General features: G+C 50.3%; 1 protein-coding gene across 3 annotated transcripts in view; it reads right to left on the reverse strand.

Moving 5' to 3' along the window:
* The window catches only part of TRAM2 (translocation associated membrane protein 2), a 45,007-nt gene that overhangs the window by 10,093 nt on the left and 13,659 nt on the right, over positions 1 to 21,255 (reverse strand). For 2 of the 3 annotated variants that reach the window (XM_019537179.1, XM_019537178.1), the window contains 4 exons: positions 13,114 to 13,177; positions 5,301 to 5,410; positions 5,028 to 5,144; positions 64 to 122 (listed from right to left, as the gene is read on the reverse strand). In XM_019537179.1, coding sequence (XP_019392724.1) covers positions 64 to 122; positions 5,028 to 5,144; positions 5,301 to 5,410; positions 13,114 to 13,177 — 350 coding nt within the window. Of the gene's footprint in view, positions 1 to 63; positions 123 to 5,027; positions 5,145 to 5,300; positions 5,411 to 13,113; positions 13,178 to 13,315; positions 13,387 to 21,255 lie in introns of those variants that run through there. The other variant, XM_019537181.1, reaches the window with a different exon arrangement.

Genomic DNA, 21,255 nt, shown 5'->3' on the forward strand with positions numbered 1-21,255 from the left:
GAAGAATGTAAAGAGGAAGGAAGTGGTCAGCTGCGACACTAAGCACATTGTGAGCATGCTTACGGAAGATAAACATGAGGGTAGTTTTCCCACAGGCTCCTTGGGTTTGAGAAGTATCCTTCCTGCAAGAGAAGACAAAGTCTATTAAGCAAAAGGAACAACCGGCATGCAGTTACCTGTCAGCACAACGCTGGCCCGAGTGGGGCCTGCTAATGTCGCGCCAATAAAAAGACCACCCCTAAGAGAAGCCTGGATGCCAGCTTCTTTCGAGGAGCTGCTGTAATCCCCGTGGCACCAGCGCAACAGTGTGAGAGGCAGGTAGCAGAGGGGGTCTGCTGGGCTACTTGGCTTTCACCTTGGGGGCTGATCTCCTCTGGGTCTGCTCTGTGCCTAAGGGGGAACCAAGGCTGAACAAAACTCTCTGGGTGTTTCTTGAACAAGGGAGCAGAAAGCAGACAGCTGTACCGCTGCAAAAACTTTGCTGCTACCCTGCAACCACGCTGAACAGCTCAGTGGAAGGAGGAGAACGGAGTCAGTCCCACCTGATTTGTGTTTTGGTGATCTGCTGAAACCACATCTGGATGTTGCCAAGTCATTCAGGGCTTATCCAGTCAGCAAGCCCCAGCTGCAGCATGGAGAGAGGCATGCGATTCTGTTACCATAGCTAGCTGCAAGGCAGTGGGTTTCTACAGGAACCAAGTCTTGGCTGCATCTCATTTCCCTGTGCTATGCATCTGCCCATATCTACCTCTTGCCTCGGAGAAGGGATGTGGTGCTCAATGTCTGTACGCAGGCCTGCATCTGATCTACCACTGGGGCCTCTAGGTGCTAGACAACACAGGTGACAATGGTTGTAAGAGGAACCTGAACTTGTTTTCTCCTCCATCAACATCATTTAATGCTTTGCCATCTCAGATCTTCTTTTCATGCAGCATAGAAAAAAAAATCATAGAAAATGAGGTTTGGAAGGGACCTCAGGAGGTCATCTAGACCAAAGCAAGAACAGCTCCAACTAGATCATCCCAGCAAGGCTGTCTAGCTGGGTCTTCAAAACCTCCAAGCAGGGAGACTCCACCACCTCTCTGGGTGATCTGTTCCAGTGCTTTACTACCCTCCTTGTGAGAAAGTTTCTCCTGTCAACTAACCTAACCTTCCCTTCCTGCAACAGACCATTGCTCCTTGTTCTGTCATCTGCCACCGCTGAGAGCAGTCTAGCACAATAGAGATGAAACCATGGAAGCGTCGAAGATTACGGGAGCAAGCTGGTTTTGATGCTGCAGGCATGTGGAGCATTGAAAAAGACTGGCTGTATCAACACTGCAAGTTTTATATGGATCTCTCCACTCCTGGAAACACTGGGAAGCAATTGATGCAGATCCCCTGCATACAAACAAGTCTAAAAGCCTCACTCTCTTGGGGGAAAACTGCTCGTGCTCGTTTGTTCTGGATCAAGAGGGCATAAAAACAAAGGGGTGAAGGGTTTAAAAAGGCAGCCTGAGCTGAGGTCAGAGGCATGAAGAGGGACAAGGAACTGATGGACTTGGGCCTGTACCTAGCAAGATGATGGCTGATGGCAGATGTCTGGAAAGCCAGTGTGAGCAGGGACAGGTCATTATTATGAATGCTTTCTCTGTAATGGTTTTTTGTTCCACCCTAAGCAGCAATGGGCTTGGTGAAGGTGGGCTGGTCACTGTTTATGCTGTCCCCAAAAGGAGAAAGTGATGGGGTAAAGCTATACATGTTCATTCATGTCTCGGGGCACCAACGCGCTCAAAGCCTGGTTGGTAAGACGGTGACTGCTGGAGGCAAAAAAGCTACAGGCTGGAGATTTGGGCATCAAAGAGGCCACCGGGCATTGTGATGTGCAATATCTCTGCATGAAACATATCGCCCAGGGGTTCTCAACCTTTCTGGGCTCAAGCTTCCCCCTCCGTAACTTCTGTGACATGAGCAGTACCCAATTTCCAGAACTAACTTATACATTACAATGCTTAATTCCTTGCAGAGGGGCCTGGCAGGGACCAGCCTGAGCCTGGGTTTACCTGCTTATCTCCTCACACCTCAACCACCACCCTCTGGTTGAGCATCACTGAAGTAGCCAGTGAGCTGGTTAAGCATGGTGGTGCTCATGGTTTGGGTCCGGCATGCTAGAGGAACAGCGTGGAGCCAGTTTGGGCTCTGCACCACCCTCACCCGGCCAAACCGGACTCCGAGGGCTTCACACTGCTCCTACCTGATCCCTGTGTACCAGGATCAGGTCTCACGCTGCCCTGCATGCCTGATCTAGTACTCAGCACCACCACCCCCAGATCTCTGGGGAGCCCTGCAGGCTAGATGACACAGCCTCAGGGGCCAGATTTGGTCCACAGGCTGGGGGTGGAGCACCCCTGATTTAGCAGACGTGCTTCCCTCTTGCCTTCTTTGGTAAAAAACAAATTGGGGGAAGCTGGAGCTCAGGTCTTTTCTTTATCCTCATGGAAGAGCATCTTCTCTGCCAAACTGCAGGAGACGTGGTGTTTAAGCCCACAAGGGGACTGGCTGCGGGACAGAGCACAGGCTCAGAATGGCCCAAAGCCTCTTTCTATCATCCAGCATCCCCCTGCCCCTCTGCAGAGCACCCTGGCATGGCAGCGGGCCTGGGGATGCCTGCAGCCCCTGATGAGAGGAAATGAATGGCAGGGGGCTGGGGTAAGGACCACTAACAAGTGAGGTTGCAAACTTGCTCCCAGGGGGTGTGTGCAAGCCACAGAGGGGAGGCAAGGGGATGGGCCAGAATTTCAACACCTGACTACCCTGGCCGGAAAGAGCAGACCTGCTGCCCAAGGTATGCAGTCTTCAAGGGGTTAGTTGAAGCAATGAAAGGGAACGGGCACCAGAGCCGTAATCTAACTGCCCTGTAAGCCAGTGCCAGCTGCTAGAGAGCTGGCAGCACAGGAGGAGGAGGTGGGGGCAGAGGCAGAAGGCAAGCAGGCAAGAACAGACTGTCAGCCACCCCCAAAGGATGTGGGGGCTACGGTGATGGGGGGTGAAGGGGAGGGGGAGGTACTGTAAGCTTCCTGGGGAAGGAAGGGACTGCCATGTTGTTCCATGTTTGTACAACACCTAGCACAATAGGGTAATAATAGATTGGGGGGGTGTTATTTTAGCAATATGCCATTTTCTTTTAGGCCTGGAAAGAGTTGGCTGGGGAGAGGTCACTTCCATGCCAGCTCGGTGTATTTCGGGGCCTTATGAGGTGCAGGGATACAGCCAGCCGAGCAGTCTCTGTAAGTGTGTCAACACCAATGACCTCTGTCCAAAACTTGCTGAATGAAATATGCATTCATGCCCAGCTTTAAAATGCAGCCCCAGAGGTCCGTTCTCACACGCATCCACACTCGTTTTGCAAAGGAGACCCTCCACTCATATACAGGCCCTGGGTGTTGCACAGTGCAACCGTTGCAATGATACAGGTTTGACTTGGTTTTGTGTGGGGACAAGCCAGGAGCATGTGAGCTAATGCTCATAATAACTTCCACAGCACCTGATTTTCTCAAACCGTTGCCCCATCTCACCCCCTCCGACCTTCAAGACCAAAGCCACAGTTCTCCACTGCAATGTGTTTTGGCATCACAAGGGTTTTCTACCGAGTGGCCCCACTCCCTGCTGTTCACAATGGGGGCATGAGCAGAATAGTAATTGGGCACCATGGTGGTAGGAATGCAGAGTTCACCGGGTTTGGGAGAGTTTATTTCCTTCCCTGCTCCTTCCAGGGGCTGTGGTCTCCTGGGTTGAGAAATGGGCTCTTGCTGAAATGTAGGAGGCTAAGCTCTCCGCCCCCCCCAGCGACTCTGTGAAACAGCAGTAGCAGGCATCTGAAGCAGCTGTGTTGATTATCAAGTGCTTGAGTCACTGCACAGCCTGTCAGACAGCTTGGCTGCGTGAGACTTTCCAGCCTTTTTGCTGTGAATACAGGGGCCTCACAGGGCAGAAAGCCAGGCTGACGGGCTTTGTGGGAAGGAAGCAGGGTGCCAAAGGAGAGGAAGAAGGGCCTGGGGTCTTATGTCTTTCAAGGGGGTTGTGCTTGGGAATCCATCCAGGATCTAAGCTGTTACTACAGCACAACACAGATGGGGCTTTGATTCCCTGACGTCAGTAGTGCAATCTTCCCTACCTTCAGCAAGGCCGGGTTTTCACTCCAGGATTACAGGCTGCACACTGGAAAACCTTGCACAGGGCATACACTGCAGTAGTGACATGGGTCTGAGCCTGCCGGCAGCCCAAACAATCACTGAGGAGCAAGCTGTCCCACTCACTGCAGCATGGGGCTGATCATTTAGCGTCCACTTAACCAGCTCATCTCTTGTCCCCAAACCACCTCGCACCCCACCAGCTCCCTGAATCACTAGAGATGCACATGAAACCTCTTGCAATGCAGAGATGAATACAGAGATGAAACAGCTCTGCATCAGGTCACTTCTACAACTAGGTGCCCTGGAGGCAGCTGGAGCGGTTGTGTGGTTTGTGCTTTAATTTAGCTCCCTGCAACCTCTACCTTTAGTTAAAAGTGGAATGGAGATAGACCTTTTTCCATCTGCTATGCAGTCCTCTCACCCTGATGCAGAACTCACCATGGAGTACCTGGGACCTCAGTGCGCATGTTGCTTCACAGCCCTTTGACCTACTCCCCTTAAGAAGCCCCAGGACCCTAGAGAAGGCATACCTGGAGTAATTCAACCTACTCCAAGAGCATCATGCCAGTCTGCCCAGAACACACTAGCAAAGAGGAGACTGGATGCACACCTTGCTGGGGTTACTTGACCCCAGCCCTTTTTCCTGCCCAGAGCAGGGGGGCTGGACCCGACGATCTCATGAGGTCCCTTCCAGCCCCAAACTTGTGTGTGCAAATTTGCAATCTTGTGCAAATCATAAAGGACACCTACTACCGCCAGCTCAATCTACAGTAAGGGCATTACACTTCACTAGTGCAAGGGGAAAACCAAAAGGGACTGCACCAAGCCTCCGTGGGACTCATCGCCACAACTTACCGTCACTATGACATATAAGCACCAGATCATGGAGGTGAGATGGAACGCAACCAGCTGTCCTGATTCATTGAACTTGCTGTGTTTGACCTTGGAGAGATGGAAACGCCGGCTGATTTTCTAGAGGAAAAACAACAAAAAACGTAAGCCAGGAACTCGCCCTTCTCCTGCTATCCATGAGCTCATCATCTGCCATGCCAGCCCTAAAGGCACCCAGGCCACCCACAATATAGCTCTGGAAGGGCCATCCAAGAGGTGCTGGAACAAATGACTCACATCCAGGGCATAGTCCTGCACTATGGCATGCAGAATGATTGCTATGAAGATGTAAAAGAGGATGGTAACCAAGTCCTTCAGCCCGTAGCAATAGTGAACGAGCTCGCCATCTGCGGAGAGAGAGAAAGAGAGAGAGAGGTTTTAGCACTGCAGCTCCCCAACCCATCCAAAACCTGCTCAGCTTGATAATGAAGCCTGCAAAGACAGGGCAGGTCCAGGTCTAAGGGGTTTGCCCAACAGAAGGACAGTTCTTCAATACCCTTTCACCACTGGGGTGGCTCTTCTGGGACCTCACAATCTTGACAGCCGGGGGTTCATCTACCAACGGGTTGAGTTTATGGCACTTGCCACAACTAAAGCAATCCACTATTTAGCAGTTGGGTTTCAAGGTAGGCTCTCCCCGTCTGACCTCTCTAGCAACCGCAGAACCAGATCGAGGGCCCGAAGTTGCCTTCCCAGATGCCGAGGGCGCGTCTGCACGGTAAAGTTTGCACAGCAAGCAACAGCATCCTCCAACACACCATGCTTCTCCCTGCGGGATGCTTCATAAATGAGAAGCAGGGTAGCCGTGGTTGTACAACCCTTCAAGTGGGCTAATTCACACTGATAAGTGATGGTGTCACCTCTTGCTGTGACACCTGTGGAGACATGGATACCCTGTGTGGACACAGCTACTCCACTTCTGGTTGAGGGGGCAGCCTGTACGGGTCAAAGCGTGTCTGAGGGGGTCACTGGTGGGTGATGCACACCCAAAAACATTAGAGACCCTTGTGACTTCAAGCTGCCCCCTGCTCCTTATATCTGAGACAAGGCAGGGAGCAGACGGACAAGCCACAGTCACTCCATACAAATAACCCAAATCCCAGCAAAGTGAGCATCCACTCACTTGTTGAGCATCTACATACTTGTTGCCCGGTGGAGGGGGCAGGATTTAGAAGGGACTGGTATGATAGTTTTGTATTAAAGGGACTTGTCAGATAAAACGAGGAAAGGGAGAGCATCCCAATGCTAACACCTCCCCGTCCAGGTCTTGTACTGCCCCTTCCAGCAGCAACATTCATGTCCCACTCTCTGGGGCTATCTGCTCCACTCCCCTCCCATCCTCCATTCACTCTGGGCACCATCTCATGGCTTCCCACAGTTTGTTTTTGAAGCTACCCAAAAAACAAGCCTGTGAAGAGATTTATTATGCTCAGTGATGCAGAGATTCCCCAATGCTTCATGGTTTTCATGGCCGTGAAGACTGTAGCGGTTAAATGGACGAAAGACACTGAACTTCACTCTTCCCCCACAAAAAGAGTAATTAGGAACCTGGAGCAAAAGGGAAATATAGGGAAGTTAACTCATCCTGCTGCTTTCATCCTTAAATACCAGGATCTCAGTCCTGCCAGCTGGCAGCCCTGCCCCTTCCAGCAACACTGAATTTGCCTGGGGAACAAGTGCAGCAGCTGAGGAGATGGACTTCACTACCAAATGCACCTGGAAACAAAGGGCAGAAAGAACACAGCGAGAAGGACCAGGGTGGCAGCAAGGATGACTGGAAAGCAGGGATGTAGGACCCGGGAAAATGTGGTGCTAGTTTGATGCTCACATCCAACCTAGCACATTTAGGGATAAGTTTTTATTTTGTGGGCTCTGATGGGAAGACCTGAAGTTCAGGAGGGAGAGGTCCCCGCTGCATATGCCTGCACAGATGGGATCCATACTCCAAAGTCTGCCTGGTGTCCAGCTGTGCTGGGAGAAGCATGAGACATCGCAGCCCCATTAGCCGAAACAGCTGTGGAGACCAAGACCCCCATGGTGTAGATGATGCTGCACAAGCAGAGCTCCAGCAGAAATGACCCCTGTGCTGACATACAACAGACAATAAACTGGACAGCAGTCAAGACTAATGGCATACTGGGCTGCATTAGTAGGAGAGTTACCAGTACATCGGGGGAAGTAATTATTCCCCTCTATTCTGCACTGGGGGGGGCCACATCGGGAGTACTGGGTCCAGTTTAGGCCCCTCACTTCAGAAAGGATGCGGACAAATTGGAAAGAGTCCAGTGGAGGGCAATGAAAATGGTTTGGGGGCTCGAGGACACTACTTCTGAGGAGAGGCTGCAGGAACTAGGTTTATTTAGCCTGCAGAGGAAAAGACCGAGGTGGGATTTAATAGCAGCCTTCAAGGCCCTGCAGGGGGTCGCAAAGGGGATGGAGCTGGGCTGTTCTCGGTGGGGGCAGATGACAGGACATTGTGAGCAATGGGCTCAAGTTGCAGCAAGGGAAGTTGAAGTTGGATATTAGGAAAAACTCTCTCACTGGGATGGTGGTGAAGCAGAGGAACAAGTTACCTAAAGAGATGGTGGACTCTCCATTCTTGGAGGTTTTGAAGACCCAGGTAGACGGCCTTGGCTGGGATGATATAGGTGGGGCTGGTCCTGCTTTGAGCAGGGGGCTGGACTACATGTGACCCCCCGAGGTCCCTTTAACCTTCATTTTCTAGGAGTCTATAAAAGCCCAGTTCAAAAAGGTCCTAGCACCCAGAGAGAGCCCCACTGCCATCACAGGGACATATTTCTCCTAGGACAGATGGGTGCTGTGCCGAGACAACCTGAATGAGCTTATTCGCCTGCAAATAGTAGCGTGTTAACACAGCTACCCTGTTTCTAGTTCAGGGTGAATGCAGGATATCTCTGGACAGTCCTGCCTTGTGCCCCACAGATAGACCCCAGGATCCCTTCACACTCTTGAGGGGCTTTGCAGAGTCGAGGCTAAAATGATCTAGCAAGAATCTACCTGTGCCATCTCTCACGGACTCCAACCCAAAAAAGCCTGCAGGCCACATCCGGCTTGGATTGACGGTGTTCTTGCAGATTTACACCCTGGTGTAACTGGAAGCACAAACTGGCTACCCCTCATTAGGGATTCTGTGGATGAACAAGCAACGGGAAGGGGAAGGCAGGCAACCCTCCCATAGCCGGGTCAGGACAGCATGCCCCCATAGCAATAAAGCACAGGAACAACTTGTCCTGTGTGACCAGAATAGCAGGTACAATTAGAAGCACACGGAGCAAATCTGTTTGTGAGGCTTCACCTGGAGAACTGGGTCCAGTTTTGGGTATTGCGCTTCAAGACAGGCACAGACAAATTAGCAAAAGTTCAGTGAAGAGTGACAAAATGATCAGAAGCCTGATTTATGAGCAAAGGCTGGAAAAACTGAGATGATTTAGTCTAGACAAGCCACAACTGAAGGGAGATTTTATAAGAGTCTTCAAATCCCAGAAGGGTGCTTATACGGCAGCAGTTTGAAGCGGACTATTCTCTGCCACTGCAAGGGATGGGATAAGGAGCACGTCTTAACTTGCAGCAGAGAAAGCAGGTTGGAGATTAGGAAGACCTGTCTGACTACGAGGGTGGTCAAGCAAGGCTGTGCAATGTCCACCCTTGGGAGTTTTTAAATAGCAGGTCAGACACTTTTGGCTATGATGGTTTAGTCAGGGCTGATCCTGACTTGAGCAGGGGATTGGACTAGACCAAGGGTGCTCAATCCCTGGCTCATGGGCCAAATCCAGCCCATGGAAAGGTGGGATCTGGCCTGCAGGATACCCCTTGGGACAGAAACTTTGGCAGCAGGGAGTGGGGCCAATCAACACAGCCACCCCTCCTCCCCACCGCCAAATTTCCAAATGTTGCACAGTCAGATAACGGCCCGCTGGCTGGATCCGGCCCATGGCCAAACCTAGTGCTGCCCATCTGGCCCATGGGGCATCACTGGACTTGATGACCTCCTGAGGGCCCTTCCAGACCTACTTTCCTACAATTTTTACTTTTTTTTCAGGACAGAGGCAGCAAAACCTGGAAGCTTGGGTGCCTCAAGTCTGCTGCAGTCCCTGTATTGTGCTCGGATAAGCGGATGGGTGGATTGCCAGCACGCTGGTTCATCTTTAATTATATATATATATGGCTAGATTTATACAGGCATTTAGGCACCCCAAGATATTGTAAACAACAGTGGGGATTAACAGAGATAATAGCAATAATATAATAATATTTGTGTTACCATAGCGTCTAGGAGTTCAGGCCACCAGCCAGGACACCACTGTACAAACAGAATAAATTTGGTTCCATGCACCAAACAGCTTGCAATTCGAGGGTTGGACAACTGATAGACAGGCGGACTGCGTAGCACCAGAATACACTGCGACAGTATTAATTAGCCAGGCAGGCAGTGGTGCTAGCATCCATGCGACTCAGGCTACCAACTACAGCAGGCCATGCGATTTAGGTACCTAACCTTGCTGGACACATTCATCAGTCCTTTAGGTGCGCATCTGCATCTCTAGTGCTCAAATATCCATAGACATCTGGCTCTTAAGTCACCATGATGCTGCTGTGCTTTCCAAAAAAATCTTATTACTACTTTCCAACTCATTTTTTTGAGTCACACAAGACTCCTTTTTAAATAGACCAGACTGGGTGTTTGGGGCCTTACAAAATTAGATAATCTTGCTATTGAAAAAGGGGCTGGAATAATCCCAGATGCACAAAATTTATTACCGTGGTTATTGGAGAGCCAGGGTGCATTCAGAGAAAAGACGTGAGAGGACCATGGGAAAACCTAGCCTGGGGAAGGAGATTTGGAAGACCGGGACTGTTCCCTTAGAGAGGAGGTGAATCAAAGGAGTCAAGAAAAAGCAGAAGAAGTAAGGGAACAGTTTAGGGAGGACTTCTTTTCTCTGAGCTTTGTAACGCAAAATGAGGGGGCATTCATAGCAGCAGACAGGAGGCTGATCTGAAACAGGCACACAGAGAAGCGGTGGATGGAGTACTGAGCTAGGACTCAGAGCTTTTTGGTCCTATTCCCAGTCCTGGTGGTAACATGCAGGAAGCGAGCAATGCCTTTGCCTCCCTGCTCTGACCTACAGCATGCTGTGGCACACCCTTAGTGGCTCAATACTGCACCCTGTAGTTGCGTGTGAGGGCGTAAAGTGGCTATTTTGCGGAATCCTTGTTTGAATGGGAGCCTGTGAGCACAGAGGACCAAATTTGATGGCCCAAGCCCCAAGTTCCTGTGATCCTGAGCAAACCACTTCGTCTCTCTGTAACTCTCCGTTTCCCCAGCTGTAAAATGGGGATGGTGACACCAACCTCCTATGTAAAGCGGTCAGAGAGGGATAGACAAAAGCACTGTGGGCATGAGATAGATATGTATTATTATAATTATCCTACCAAGCACATGATCTGATGGCCACAGAAGTGATCGAGGCTGAGAACTTAAATCATTTGAAAAGGCTGAAACACAGATGTGGAAAACCAGAGCAGCCAGAGTTTTAATTAATAGCAACAACAACAACAACAAAACCTCGGAAGGGACACTAGCTCCAGGAATAAGCCAGACTGACTTGCAGAGGCTAAAATCAGGCCTGTGTAGGAGGTGGATTAAGCTGCATCTGTCAATTGTGGAGCAATCGCAGCCAAGATACGGGACTGGATGGTCTCTGGCTCCGAGCTTTCCCTACGCTGCTACATCAAAGAGTGGCAAAGGGGGCTGTCTGTTTGATTCAAGCCATTTCATTCCTGGTGGCTCCGAGTAACCCATCGCCTCTCCTTCCCTTGGAGAAAGCAGAAGGAGCCTGCAAGGAAGAGAAAGCAGTGAGAAGCTGCAGAGGTCCCATCAAAAGGGAGATGTGAAACCAAGCAAAGAAAACAAGTTAGCGGCACAACTTCTCCCCGGGTGAGCTTGGAGTACAATAGATCAAGGGGGATGACTTGGCTGCTGCTCCAACTCCCTGCTGGGCCTTTCCCTATTGGAGTGAAGAGCTGGTCCAATTTCATACGTCCCATATGACAGCCCTCTGGCTGGTTCCCTGGGGAGATTAGCCCACAGCTTCCTAGGAGCATACGAAGCAGGGAGGAATCCCTCACAGCATTGCAGGCCAGGCTGGGTGCAAGCCTCTGGTCTGGGCTGTGCCAGAGCTCAGGCCAAATCATCCCGAAAGTCCCTTCTGTGCTTAAAGTCAATGAAGGTCACAATCAGGTTGAATATCTCAATGCTCTAAATTTCTCCTCCCAAAAGTTAACCCCATCGAGCTGCAGCACACCTCATTTGTCAGCCCCAACAAGCTTCTTCCTCCTCTTCAGTGCTAATCTCCTGCTGCTGACCGGTCTCTGCACCTTCACTCATCACTTCAGGCTCACATTACGGCCAGCAGACACCATCGTGACCATATAGCTAGCCTGATGTACTGTTGAACACAGGGCCTGCATGAATTCCCAGTTCATGTCCAAAAGGGTATTTAAAAAGAATAACAAGTAAAACAACATTATATTTGATTGAGACGATTCTAATGGATAGGAGGGAAAAAACAACTGCTAATTTGTAAGGGAAGCTAAGAGTTAAAATAAGTTGTGTTCAATTGTATTATGTCTGGTGAGTGAATATGCTATGGGTCCCTTAATATAGGGAGCTAAATGTTAATTAGTGAAAGAGAAATGCCCAGCACCTGTATTTATATTTGTTAGTTATTGCTCATTTTCTGTTCCATTTATGATGAATGGTCAATGTGAGCTGGAACGTTCCTTGTAGGAAAGGGATCTAAAACTGGATCCGAGAAGTTGCTAGGGATGGAGAATCCCCCAGAACCAGGGCTAAACTTGCTCTGATGTTGAAACACCTACACTGTCAAAAATGTGCGTTGTATTTCTAATCTGAACACATGCAGCTTTAAATTCCCAGATCCTTCGTCTTCTGCCTCTCACTGCTAGCCTGAAGGTTCCCAAATTAGTTCCCTCCTTAGCCTTCTTTAGAATGAGGAAAGCTTAACTCCACCTAATTATAGCTAGTCCATCCTTCCTAACACTCCTTGCTCCTCTTCTCTAAGCAACCGCCTGGTTTTCCTTTGCAAGCGGATTAGTCTGTGTCCCAAAGACTAGGGCAGACGGAAGCTTGCTTAGGATAATGAAAGTCAGACTGAACAGAGCACAGGAAAAGGTCCTTCCAGGAAAGCCTGTGTTGGGCAAGACATGGACAAGACAGCCTAAAAGATCTCCTCCATCACCACTGACCAGGGGATACTTGAAAAGGAAGGTCTTTGGAGCCAGGACTGGCATTTCACCTATCCCTGTATAGTGCCAAGTGCAATGGGACCCAATTTGTCCCACCGATGTACTAACCCGGAGAGGCAGCACAGTATTTCTTTCAGCAGGGCCCTGCTGTGGCTTGCCTGAAACTGCAGCATGCACCAATGGATTTGTTACTTGTCTCCCACCCAATTATTAGTTACATCATCGACAATTAAAATGCTGGGGATTGCCTTACTGGAAAAGTAGCCCATGCAGCCTAATGCACTGAGACAGCAGCTGAGACCACAGGCTTCAGGACTGAGAAACAAAGCATCTGAGGCACATAATCAGGCAATTCATTCCCGTTCGAACGTTAAGAGGCTGAGGGTGGGGAGCGTTATGCTGTACAGTGCAGCAGGCGGTCTGGCCAAGTGCAATGGAAGAAGCAAGAGGTACTATAAATCCTCTGAACCAGGAGGGGAAATTCCTTCTTGATCCCAACTGCGGATAAGCTTTTGCCCTGAAGCACAAGACTCAGCAGCCTTTAGACGTATTAACTGAGCTGCTCTGCAACAACAGACTTTTTTTTTTTCTTTTGGAAATGGCTTCTCTGCTCTTTGAAAGTCTCTCAGGCCGCGGCGGTCTCTGGAACGTGAGACTACCCCATTCAGCCTTGGTTGCTTAGCAGTGAGGCTCAGCGGCACCGATGGACGAGATCCGGCGGAGGAGATTATGCCCGGTGCAGCGGTGTGGGGGATACTCTTACCTGCAGTGGGCACGCTGACGTTGTACTGAGGTAAGATAAATATGAAGGCAGTCTTGGCTGTAACCTGGCAAAGACAAAAAAAAGCATCCCCATGTCAATGCATATCCATCCATTTCCGTGAGCTGTTACCACTTCCCCATCGGTTCCCGTATCCCAGCCCACGCAAGCCGCTCTATGGGAAACACCCCCGCAGAAAGCCTGCCTCCAGGCAGGTCGTGCTGAGAGCTCCCGTGTCCCGGAGCCAGCCGTACATGTTTGCTTGCCACAAATCTCGAGCCCTTAATAATCAGCTCTGGACAGGAGACAAAGTCCTGTTTGCTCAGTGATCTCCCACCCCCGGGGTCAGGCTGCAGCACACACCAGAGTCCAGATCCTCTGCTCGCCACTCAGCAGCTGAAAATGTACCAAAGGCTGATTTTTGACCCCAGGGCAGAAGAGCTCACAATTTGCTGGGGCCCTGCTTCAAGCTGAGGCTTTCTGGCTATTTCCTAGAGGCAGTTTCCAGTCCAAATCCATTGCCACAATTAAGCACCTCCATAGATAGGCCCATCTCCTTACAACCGCTCTCTGCATCAGCAAGGGGACACACTGGCATAACAGTATACACTGGGGGGGAGGGGGGGGTTGCACTGCTACCCCTTGCCCTGTGCGACTACTGTGGGTAAACAAGAGACACAGAAGATGTCATAGGTTTGCATTTACTCCACAGCAGCCCTGCCAACAGCTCGGGACACGTCGGGGCAAGAAATTAAGGCCTTGTTACTCCCTGGACAAAAAATGCAGGGAGGTACCGGCTTACAGAAAACTCCTAACAAACCGGGATTACCGTGGCGGTGTACAAGTACCACATCACCTCATCTATCTGCGCAGGTCGTCAGCACACCCGGCCAGCTTGGTCTAAGGAGGCTTTGGACACAGTGTAGTCCCCAGCGTGGAGGAGCCCCCCATGGGACCAAGCAAGATGGGCCCCTAACATCACCCAGTCTTTGGTTCTGAAATAGGAGGAGGACCCACACAATGCAGACATGCTAAAACCAGCATTTTCATTAGAAAAATGAATAATAGTTTGTATCTGTGAGCCCCTGCTACTCCAGACAGAGGCACTAACATCCCCTCTCCAAACTAACCGGGCACTGAGCACAAAGCAGCAGGGATTGGGAGCAGAGATCTCCAGCAGATTGTCATAATAACCTCTCCTTCCCAGAGACCTGCGTTAGCCAAGGCAGTATTATCAAAAAGAGCAACAGATGCTGGCTGGATTTTGAAAGCGGAGAGGGGAAAAGCTGCCTTAGGAATAAAACATAACCCTCTGCAGCCTGCACTCCTACCTGGAGAAACCTCGCTCGATGCACGCCCCGAGCCAAGTCTGGAAAACATCTCAGAGGGAATTTGTTCCTACCTGCTGGACTAAGATTTTTTTTTTTCCCCACTCCCAAACAGGCTGGTGCATTGTGCTGGTAACTCCAATGACAGCTCTGGCATGAGGCAGCACCTTTAAATCCTTCCTGTGTTTAATCCTCGGGAAGCTCATGAGGCATTCGGGGTGGGGGTGTGTACAGAAGGTGAGAAACAAGAGCTGAGCCCTGCTGGGGTGACCGGTGGGACTCCTGCCTACTGTCCCCGGTCTCTGCTTTCTTTTGCACTAGCATCCTTGGCTGCAGGTTGCCAACCTAAACGTGGGCCCAGGAGCAGCAGGGAGGAGGTCTGCAGTGCAGGGAGGGCAGGGAGAGGGGAACTGGTACAGAGGGGTCAGGGTGGTGACAAAGCTAGGGAGAGTGGGAAATCTGCCTCCTACATGGTGGGGAAGACGATGAGACCAAGGCCTGCTTTTAGTTCTCCCACGGGCCAGCAAAGCTCAGCTCGCTAGCAGGCCCTGTGGGAATACAGCTCTCTGGCTGCCAAAGCAGGGGTAAGAGCACAACTGCTCATCTGGTGTGAAAGGCTGTTGGGGCAGGGAGGGATGGAGGCGCCAGCGGGAGCTTCCAGCAAAGGTGGCTCCATCTGCCACCTTGGTCCAGGCTTCCCCATGGACCACAAGCCAAGCTGAGACTCGGGGCGAGTGATAGGTACCCACCCCGACACAAGAGGTAGCAGAACAACGCCAGGACGCTGAGCCAGGGCAGGATGGAAACCATCTCCCAAAAGGAGATGGACTCTACAGCTGAGCCAGGGCCCTGAAAACTTTCAAGCAAGTAACTCCCTTCCTTAGCCCTAGGACCACAATGAGGGGCACAAGGCTGAACGGATTATGCTGGTGCTGTACCTAGGGATCGCAGCCACTGGCAGCATCAGCAGTGCTGTAAGAAAGGACACAGCTCCTCCTTTTAAAGCTCTCTTGGCCTCTTCAAGAGCTCTGCATCTTCCAGGCACTGCACAAAGGACAGTTAAGATGCTAATGGGGTGAATGCAGGAAGCAGGTTGGCTGGATTGGCCATTTATGCTTCCCTACAGCACTTTCCATCTGAGGGTAAATCAACCTCCAGCACCCCAGCGGCGAGGGGAAGGGGACTCTCCATACACCCCGTGCAAAGGTCAAAGCACCAATAGGCAAAGCCAAGGACTTTCATCCCGTACACTTAATGTTCAGCACCTGAAAAGAAGTGGCTCAATTCTCCAGGGTGCCCAGTGCTATGAGGGCTGTTACTGAGGCTTTGAAGTGTGCCCAGTGCAAAAGGCCAAAGCCATGCACTTCTTGCCAAATAAGCCGCCTGCTTGTGCAAAGCAAGACAGCATCTACAGGTTACCCTCCTCCACTCCTGGGGGAGAGATACAGCAGCACTGAAGACTGTCAGGAAATTGCTTTACCTCCCCTCTTTAGCACAGAGTTGGTTAAAATCTTGCTGTCCAGGAGGATGAGTGGGGTTTGGTCCCACTGCAAACCAGATGTCTCCATTTAGGCTGCACGCCCTCAGGGATTCTCCCAGCACAGATGATGCTCAGATCCAAGTCTTTCATCCCCGCCAAGCCAGAAACACTGAAGGGCCACTCAGCTTGGTGCCCTGATGTCTTGGGTTTTGCAGCAACAGGGGTGGAGTAACAGCACAGCCAGGCATTACGGCACACATTATTCACCAGCACCCCAAGACCCCCACAGACATGTGTGGCCAAGCAGACAATCGCACACGTCGCATCTTCCTCCCAGCACAGGGTACCCTACAGCAAGGAGTGTCTGTCCAACTCGCCTTGTGCCCCAGGCTGGATCTGAACCCGGCAGGCTAGATAAAGCCTGGGGCATGAGGCAGTGGTGGCTCCAGCTCTGGTACGGGGCACGTGGTGGTAGCTTCACAGTGACAGAGCCAGCAGCCAAAGAGCTGGAGCCCAGTGGTGATGGGCAAAGTGGCCAGAGGGTGACAAGGGCTCTGGCAGCCCTCACTCGCCCTTCTGCCACTGACCACTACGTGCAAAGGCCCTAGATGCTGCGGCAGACCATGCCCCCCAGCCATACCCCCCAACTTCCTGTGACCTGTAGGTAAGCCAGGATGCCATATGTTTGGCATGCCTCCCCACAGGGACAGAAAGCCTCTGGCTTTGGGGCATGTACTAAAGTCAAAGGAAACGTGTCTGGGGACTGGCTAGTCTATAACGGTCTTCTGTAAACTGATAAACAGAGTGCATCTACCCCAACGTGCAGAGACGGGAAAGATGAATTTTTGTTCTCATCACAGAACAAAGCATTAGCAGCTGGCTCTTAATTTGGGCTGCAAAAAAAGCACGACAAGCTGAATCACCTGTTCTGATGTCAGAGGAACAAAAAACCCAGGAACACCAGGACGACTCGATGTTGCCAAGAAAACGACATGCACGGCAGTTATATTCACCACCCCTCTTTCAGGCCATCGTGCAGACCAGTGCAGATCTTCAGGAACTAGAGACTGCGCTCAAGTTCATCGCGACTCTGATCGACGGAGGCCACATTTACGGTCGTCTAGGGGAGCGCACTTTAAAAAATGCTGCAGAACATCATACTGACTCATATACCACACACTCCCATATAAGATATGCATCTTGTTTAAAGGTCTCCTTTCCTTTTAACCAAACTGTTCAGAATCAGTTTCCTTATTTAAGATGTGCAGCCCTATTTTCAAATCACCAATTTTAAGGGGGAAAAAAGGGAGTATGGTACATGAATCATTACGGTATCGGTCACAGGAACTTTGAGGCGGGGCCTTCAAGCCCAAAGGTCCTGCCTGGAGGGTGCAGACATGCAACTTGAGGCTGAATTCCTGGAAATTAGCAGAGAGAACATGCCTGCAGCAGCCTGAAGAGATGTGCTGCAGGTGCCTCTCCTGGCTGGAGGTCCCTCCAGGCTGAAGGCTTCATGCCCAAATGCATTGTGTTACTGCAGCCCAGCTATGAAGAGGAGCAAGTTGGAGATGCCAGGACATTGCCCACCAGGATAGGGCAGTCTCTTAGCCCAGCAGCCACAGCACAAAGCATCACTTACAAAGTTCTTGCCTGCAGCATTGACATCTCCAAGCAATTCAAGAGCATCCTGAACTCCAGACTGATTTGCCCGGTGAACGACAACTCCTTTTAACCAAGGGACACTTCATTTTGTCCACAGACTCTTCAAAACATTGCCTTCCTGCCTGTCGGCATCCCCCGTCTTGCTCGTGCTCTGCTTCATCCAGCTGTTGTTCATCCATGCACCGGGCCCTCACGGTGACAGTGGTGTGATTGCATGGAGCCAAGCAGACATTAGGCTCCATCTCACCTGCCTACTGAGGCACCTGGCCAGTTCCCTTCGCAGCTGAGCATAGGGTAGAAACAGACATCACCTTTCCTCACCTTTGTGCTCCCAGAAAAATTTTTATGGTGGCAAAAAGCAAAAGGAAACCTTTTGCCACACCACAAATGCCCAAATTTGTGACTGCGACAGAAGGCAGTAATAATTTGTGCCACACTGCTGCAGTGGACGTCTATTTGTTGTATGACAGGAGAGCACAGGCAGCTCGGATCTGCCTGCACCCTGCAGCCACCCCAAATGGGGCTCGAGGGGCCCGATCCTGAACGCCCCGGAAATTCCTGCACAGAACCAGGCCACTTGAGCTCTGTGCTTACCCAGACATGCCTATGGACCTCAAGGGATGCATCTCAGAGAGGAAACCCTAAGCTGAGGGCCGAGGAGTCCAATCCTGCATGGGGAATTCCCAGGGTCTGCAGGACCCTCAAACCCCAGGAAAACATGTCACCCATTGTCCTACAGCATTAAGGGGCAGGACAATGAGCAACATATGTTGTGCCCAATGAAAGAGATCAGCTGTGCTGGGATTTAGCCCAGCACAGCTGATTTGCTACATTTGGTGACATCTATTTGTAGACATCAAAGGGAAGCAAAAGGAGGAGGGACTGATCCTTGTGGTGAAGTCTCAGTTTCTCATCACTATGAGTTGGGTTTGTCCCCTCCAGGAAGGACTTGATCCATCTTAAGCAGGGTGGATAAAAATCAACGATTGATTTTTTAAACATTTAAATCAGATTTTTTTTTATGTGATCATATTTTTTAATTTTTTCTATTACGATGCTTTTTTTTAAAAAAAAAAACAAAAAAACCTATATAAAGATCATTTTAATTTATGTTAACGCTCAAATATATCATTATGGAATAGGGATTATAACTTCTAATTATATATTATTTGGAACAATCTATTCATGTACCCTTTTCAGAAGTTTTATAACTAGGTCACAAAAAGGTCATGGACTATATTAAGGGCCCAATTGTATGGGGCTTCTCTATAGATTAGTGAAGATTAAAGAAAACTACTCCACCCAATGGGACTCAGTGCTCAGTCTAGAAGATCCCATTAAGCATCTCTGTGATGCTTAGTTTCAGTTCTCAAACTGTGGATTTGTATCTCCAGAGGGAACATCCTTGTGAACAGCAGTATATAGAGATGAGAGAGAACCGACTTGATTACCTACTCATCAGCCACATTGTGTCTCTGCAAGTTTGTGAACACAGAGTCAAGCCCTTACCTCCAAGAGTGCAAAGTTTTAAGAAGTTAAATAAATAGAGGATTGTTGGGAGTGGAGTAGATCTGGGCAAGGGGGAGTCTGGAGATAAATGCAAGTAGGGAGGTGCAGTAGAAACCAAAGAGAAACAGTTTGCACAGAATTTTGTTGAAATTGAAAATGACTTCTGTAACAACCACTTTGCAGCAGCTGCTCTGAAGAAAGAAGGAGGAACCAAGCTATCTTGCCCACAAGACATGTGATGGCCCTCAGGAGTGGACTGTTTTTGGCGATATATTGAGAACTGGCCTAATCCGATGACAATCTGTGAACAAAATCGTGACAAAATAGGTGGAACTGTCAGAGCCAAAGTTCTCAACATTGGGCTAAAGAGAAATGGAGAATGTATGTTGGCTACCCTGAAGCGTATTTCTGTAGCCTGGAACAAAGGTTATAGCAAAACCAAAAAATGCACTTTTTATAGAAAACAATGATTAAATCAAGGCTTCCCAACCAGTGATTTAAACAGCGATTTAAATTGATCTGATTTAAATAAAATAATGATCTTAAGGACATTCCCCTGGACTCCTGCCCCCTCCCTTAGGCAAACATAGATGGCTGCTCTCTTAACGGTGTCCAATGCAGCATAGAGTTCCAGGAGGATGATGGGTACATCTGGCCTAAAACCTTAGCTTAAACAAGCTCACAGCCAGCCTCTGGCTAGCACCATGGAGAGCTTGCCCAGGAGTTAGAGGTTTGATTTGGGTTGGTAGAAAGCTCTTCTGCACTGGCTGGGCTACTGCAGCTTCAAAGGAAGATGCCCTACCCCCAGCAAGGCTGTTTCAGGCACAAACCCCAGTTACTTGCAGGAAGGAGCCTGGTCCAATTCACAAACCTTGGATTGAAGCCACTTCTGGGTGTCCAAAACCGAACAAGTGATGGTACTGAGCCCTGTGAATGCAGGGGAGCTGCTGGTTGGGGGAAGGTATAGGCAGAGTAAACCTGTACTGCCCAAAAAGCCTTCCCAGATGCCTTCCTTCACTGGAAAACACTCCATGTGATAACTCTTTGTCATGCCTGGCACGTTGTAGGCACTCAAGACTGAGAAGGGGGGTTTCTACGCTGGAGGGGTCTTTGGGGTGGCATCTGGCATCTGAGTTCCTGGGGGACTCTCAACGTGGCCTTTGAGAAATTTAAGTGACATCCCATCTGTACCAGCTTTTATTTTCCATCCTCATCTTGAGGCGGGCTTTGGCTTCCTTGACAATGACCCGCACATCACAACAAGAGACGTGCTCGGGTGGGACGGGCTCCACCTTTCCCCTAAAGGTAAGCGTGTGTTCTCTTCTAGGTTGGCGGATCTCCTCCGGCGGGCTTTAAACTAGGCTCATTGTGGGAAGGGAAAGATGAGGGCAGAGGAAGCCTTAGACCACTAAACCAAGCAGCACCCACAAGTACAGCCCGGCCTAGACCGACGAGCGGAACAAGCACCCAGGTAAGCAACAGGGGCCAGGGCAATGCTGTGATTAGGGGGCCAGTACACACATCCACAGGAGGCCTCAAATGCCCCTACACAAGCGCTCCTAGTATGGGAACAAGCAGGAGGAACTTACCCTCCTGCTAGCCGACACCAACCCAGACCTCGTGGGGCTCAATGAAATGTGGTGGGACCCAACGCATGACTGGTTTAGAATACAAGGCAGTCGAGGGGAAAGAGACTTAACGGTGGGAGTCTACTACAGACCTCCCAACCAAGGGGAAGAGCTAGACCAGGAATTCATGAGTCAGCTCATGGAAGTAGTTAGGTCAAAGGACGTAGTCATCATGGGGGACCTGAACTTTTCAGACACCTGCTGGAAGAGCAGTCAGCCAGGTCTAGACTGTAGGGTCCTAGCCCAAATGCAGTACCTCCATCTAACCCAGGAGGTGCACAGCCCCACCAGGGAGATGCCCTGCTGGACCACCTGGGCAACAGTGATAATCGCCTGCTGGGATTCACCATCCAGCCCAAGGTGGCAAAGGCCTGCAGCAAGGCAACAGCCCTAGATTTCAGGAGGGCGGACTTCAATGAGCTAAGGAGAATAGTCGAGGAAGCACTGAGGTCATGGAGGGGAGGGGAGCCGGGTGTCCAAGAAGAGTGGTTGCTCCTTAAGGAGACAATCCTCCAAGCCCAAAGGGAGGTAATCCCAA

Source organism: Crocodylus porosus, unplaced genomic scaffold (genome assembly GCF_001723895.1).
Source record: "Crocodylus porosus isolate Cpor-Errol unplaced genomic scaffold, CroPor_comp1, whole genome shotgun sequence".
Taxonomy (NCBI): Eukaryota; Metazoa; Chordata; order Crocodylia; family Crocodylidae; genus Crocodylus; species Crocodylus porosus.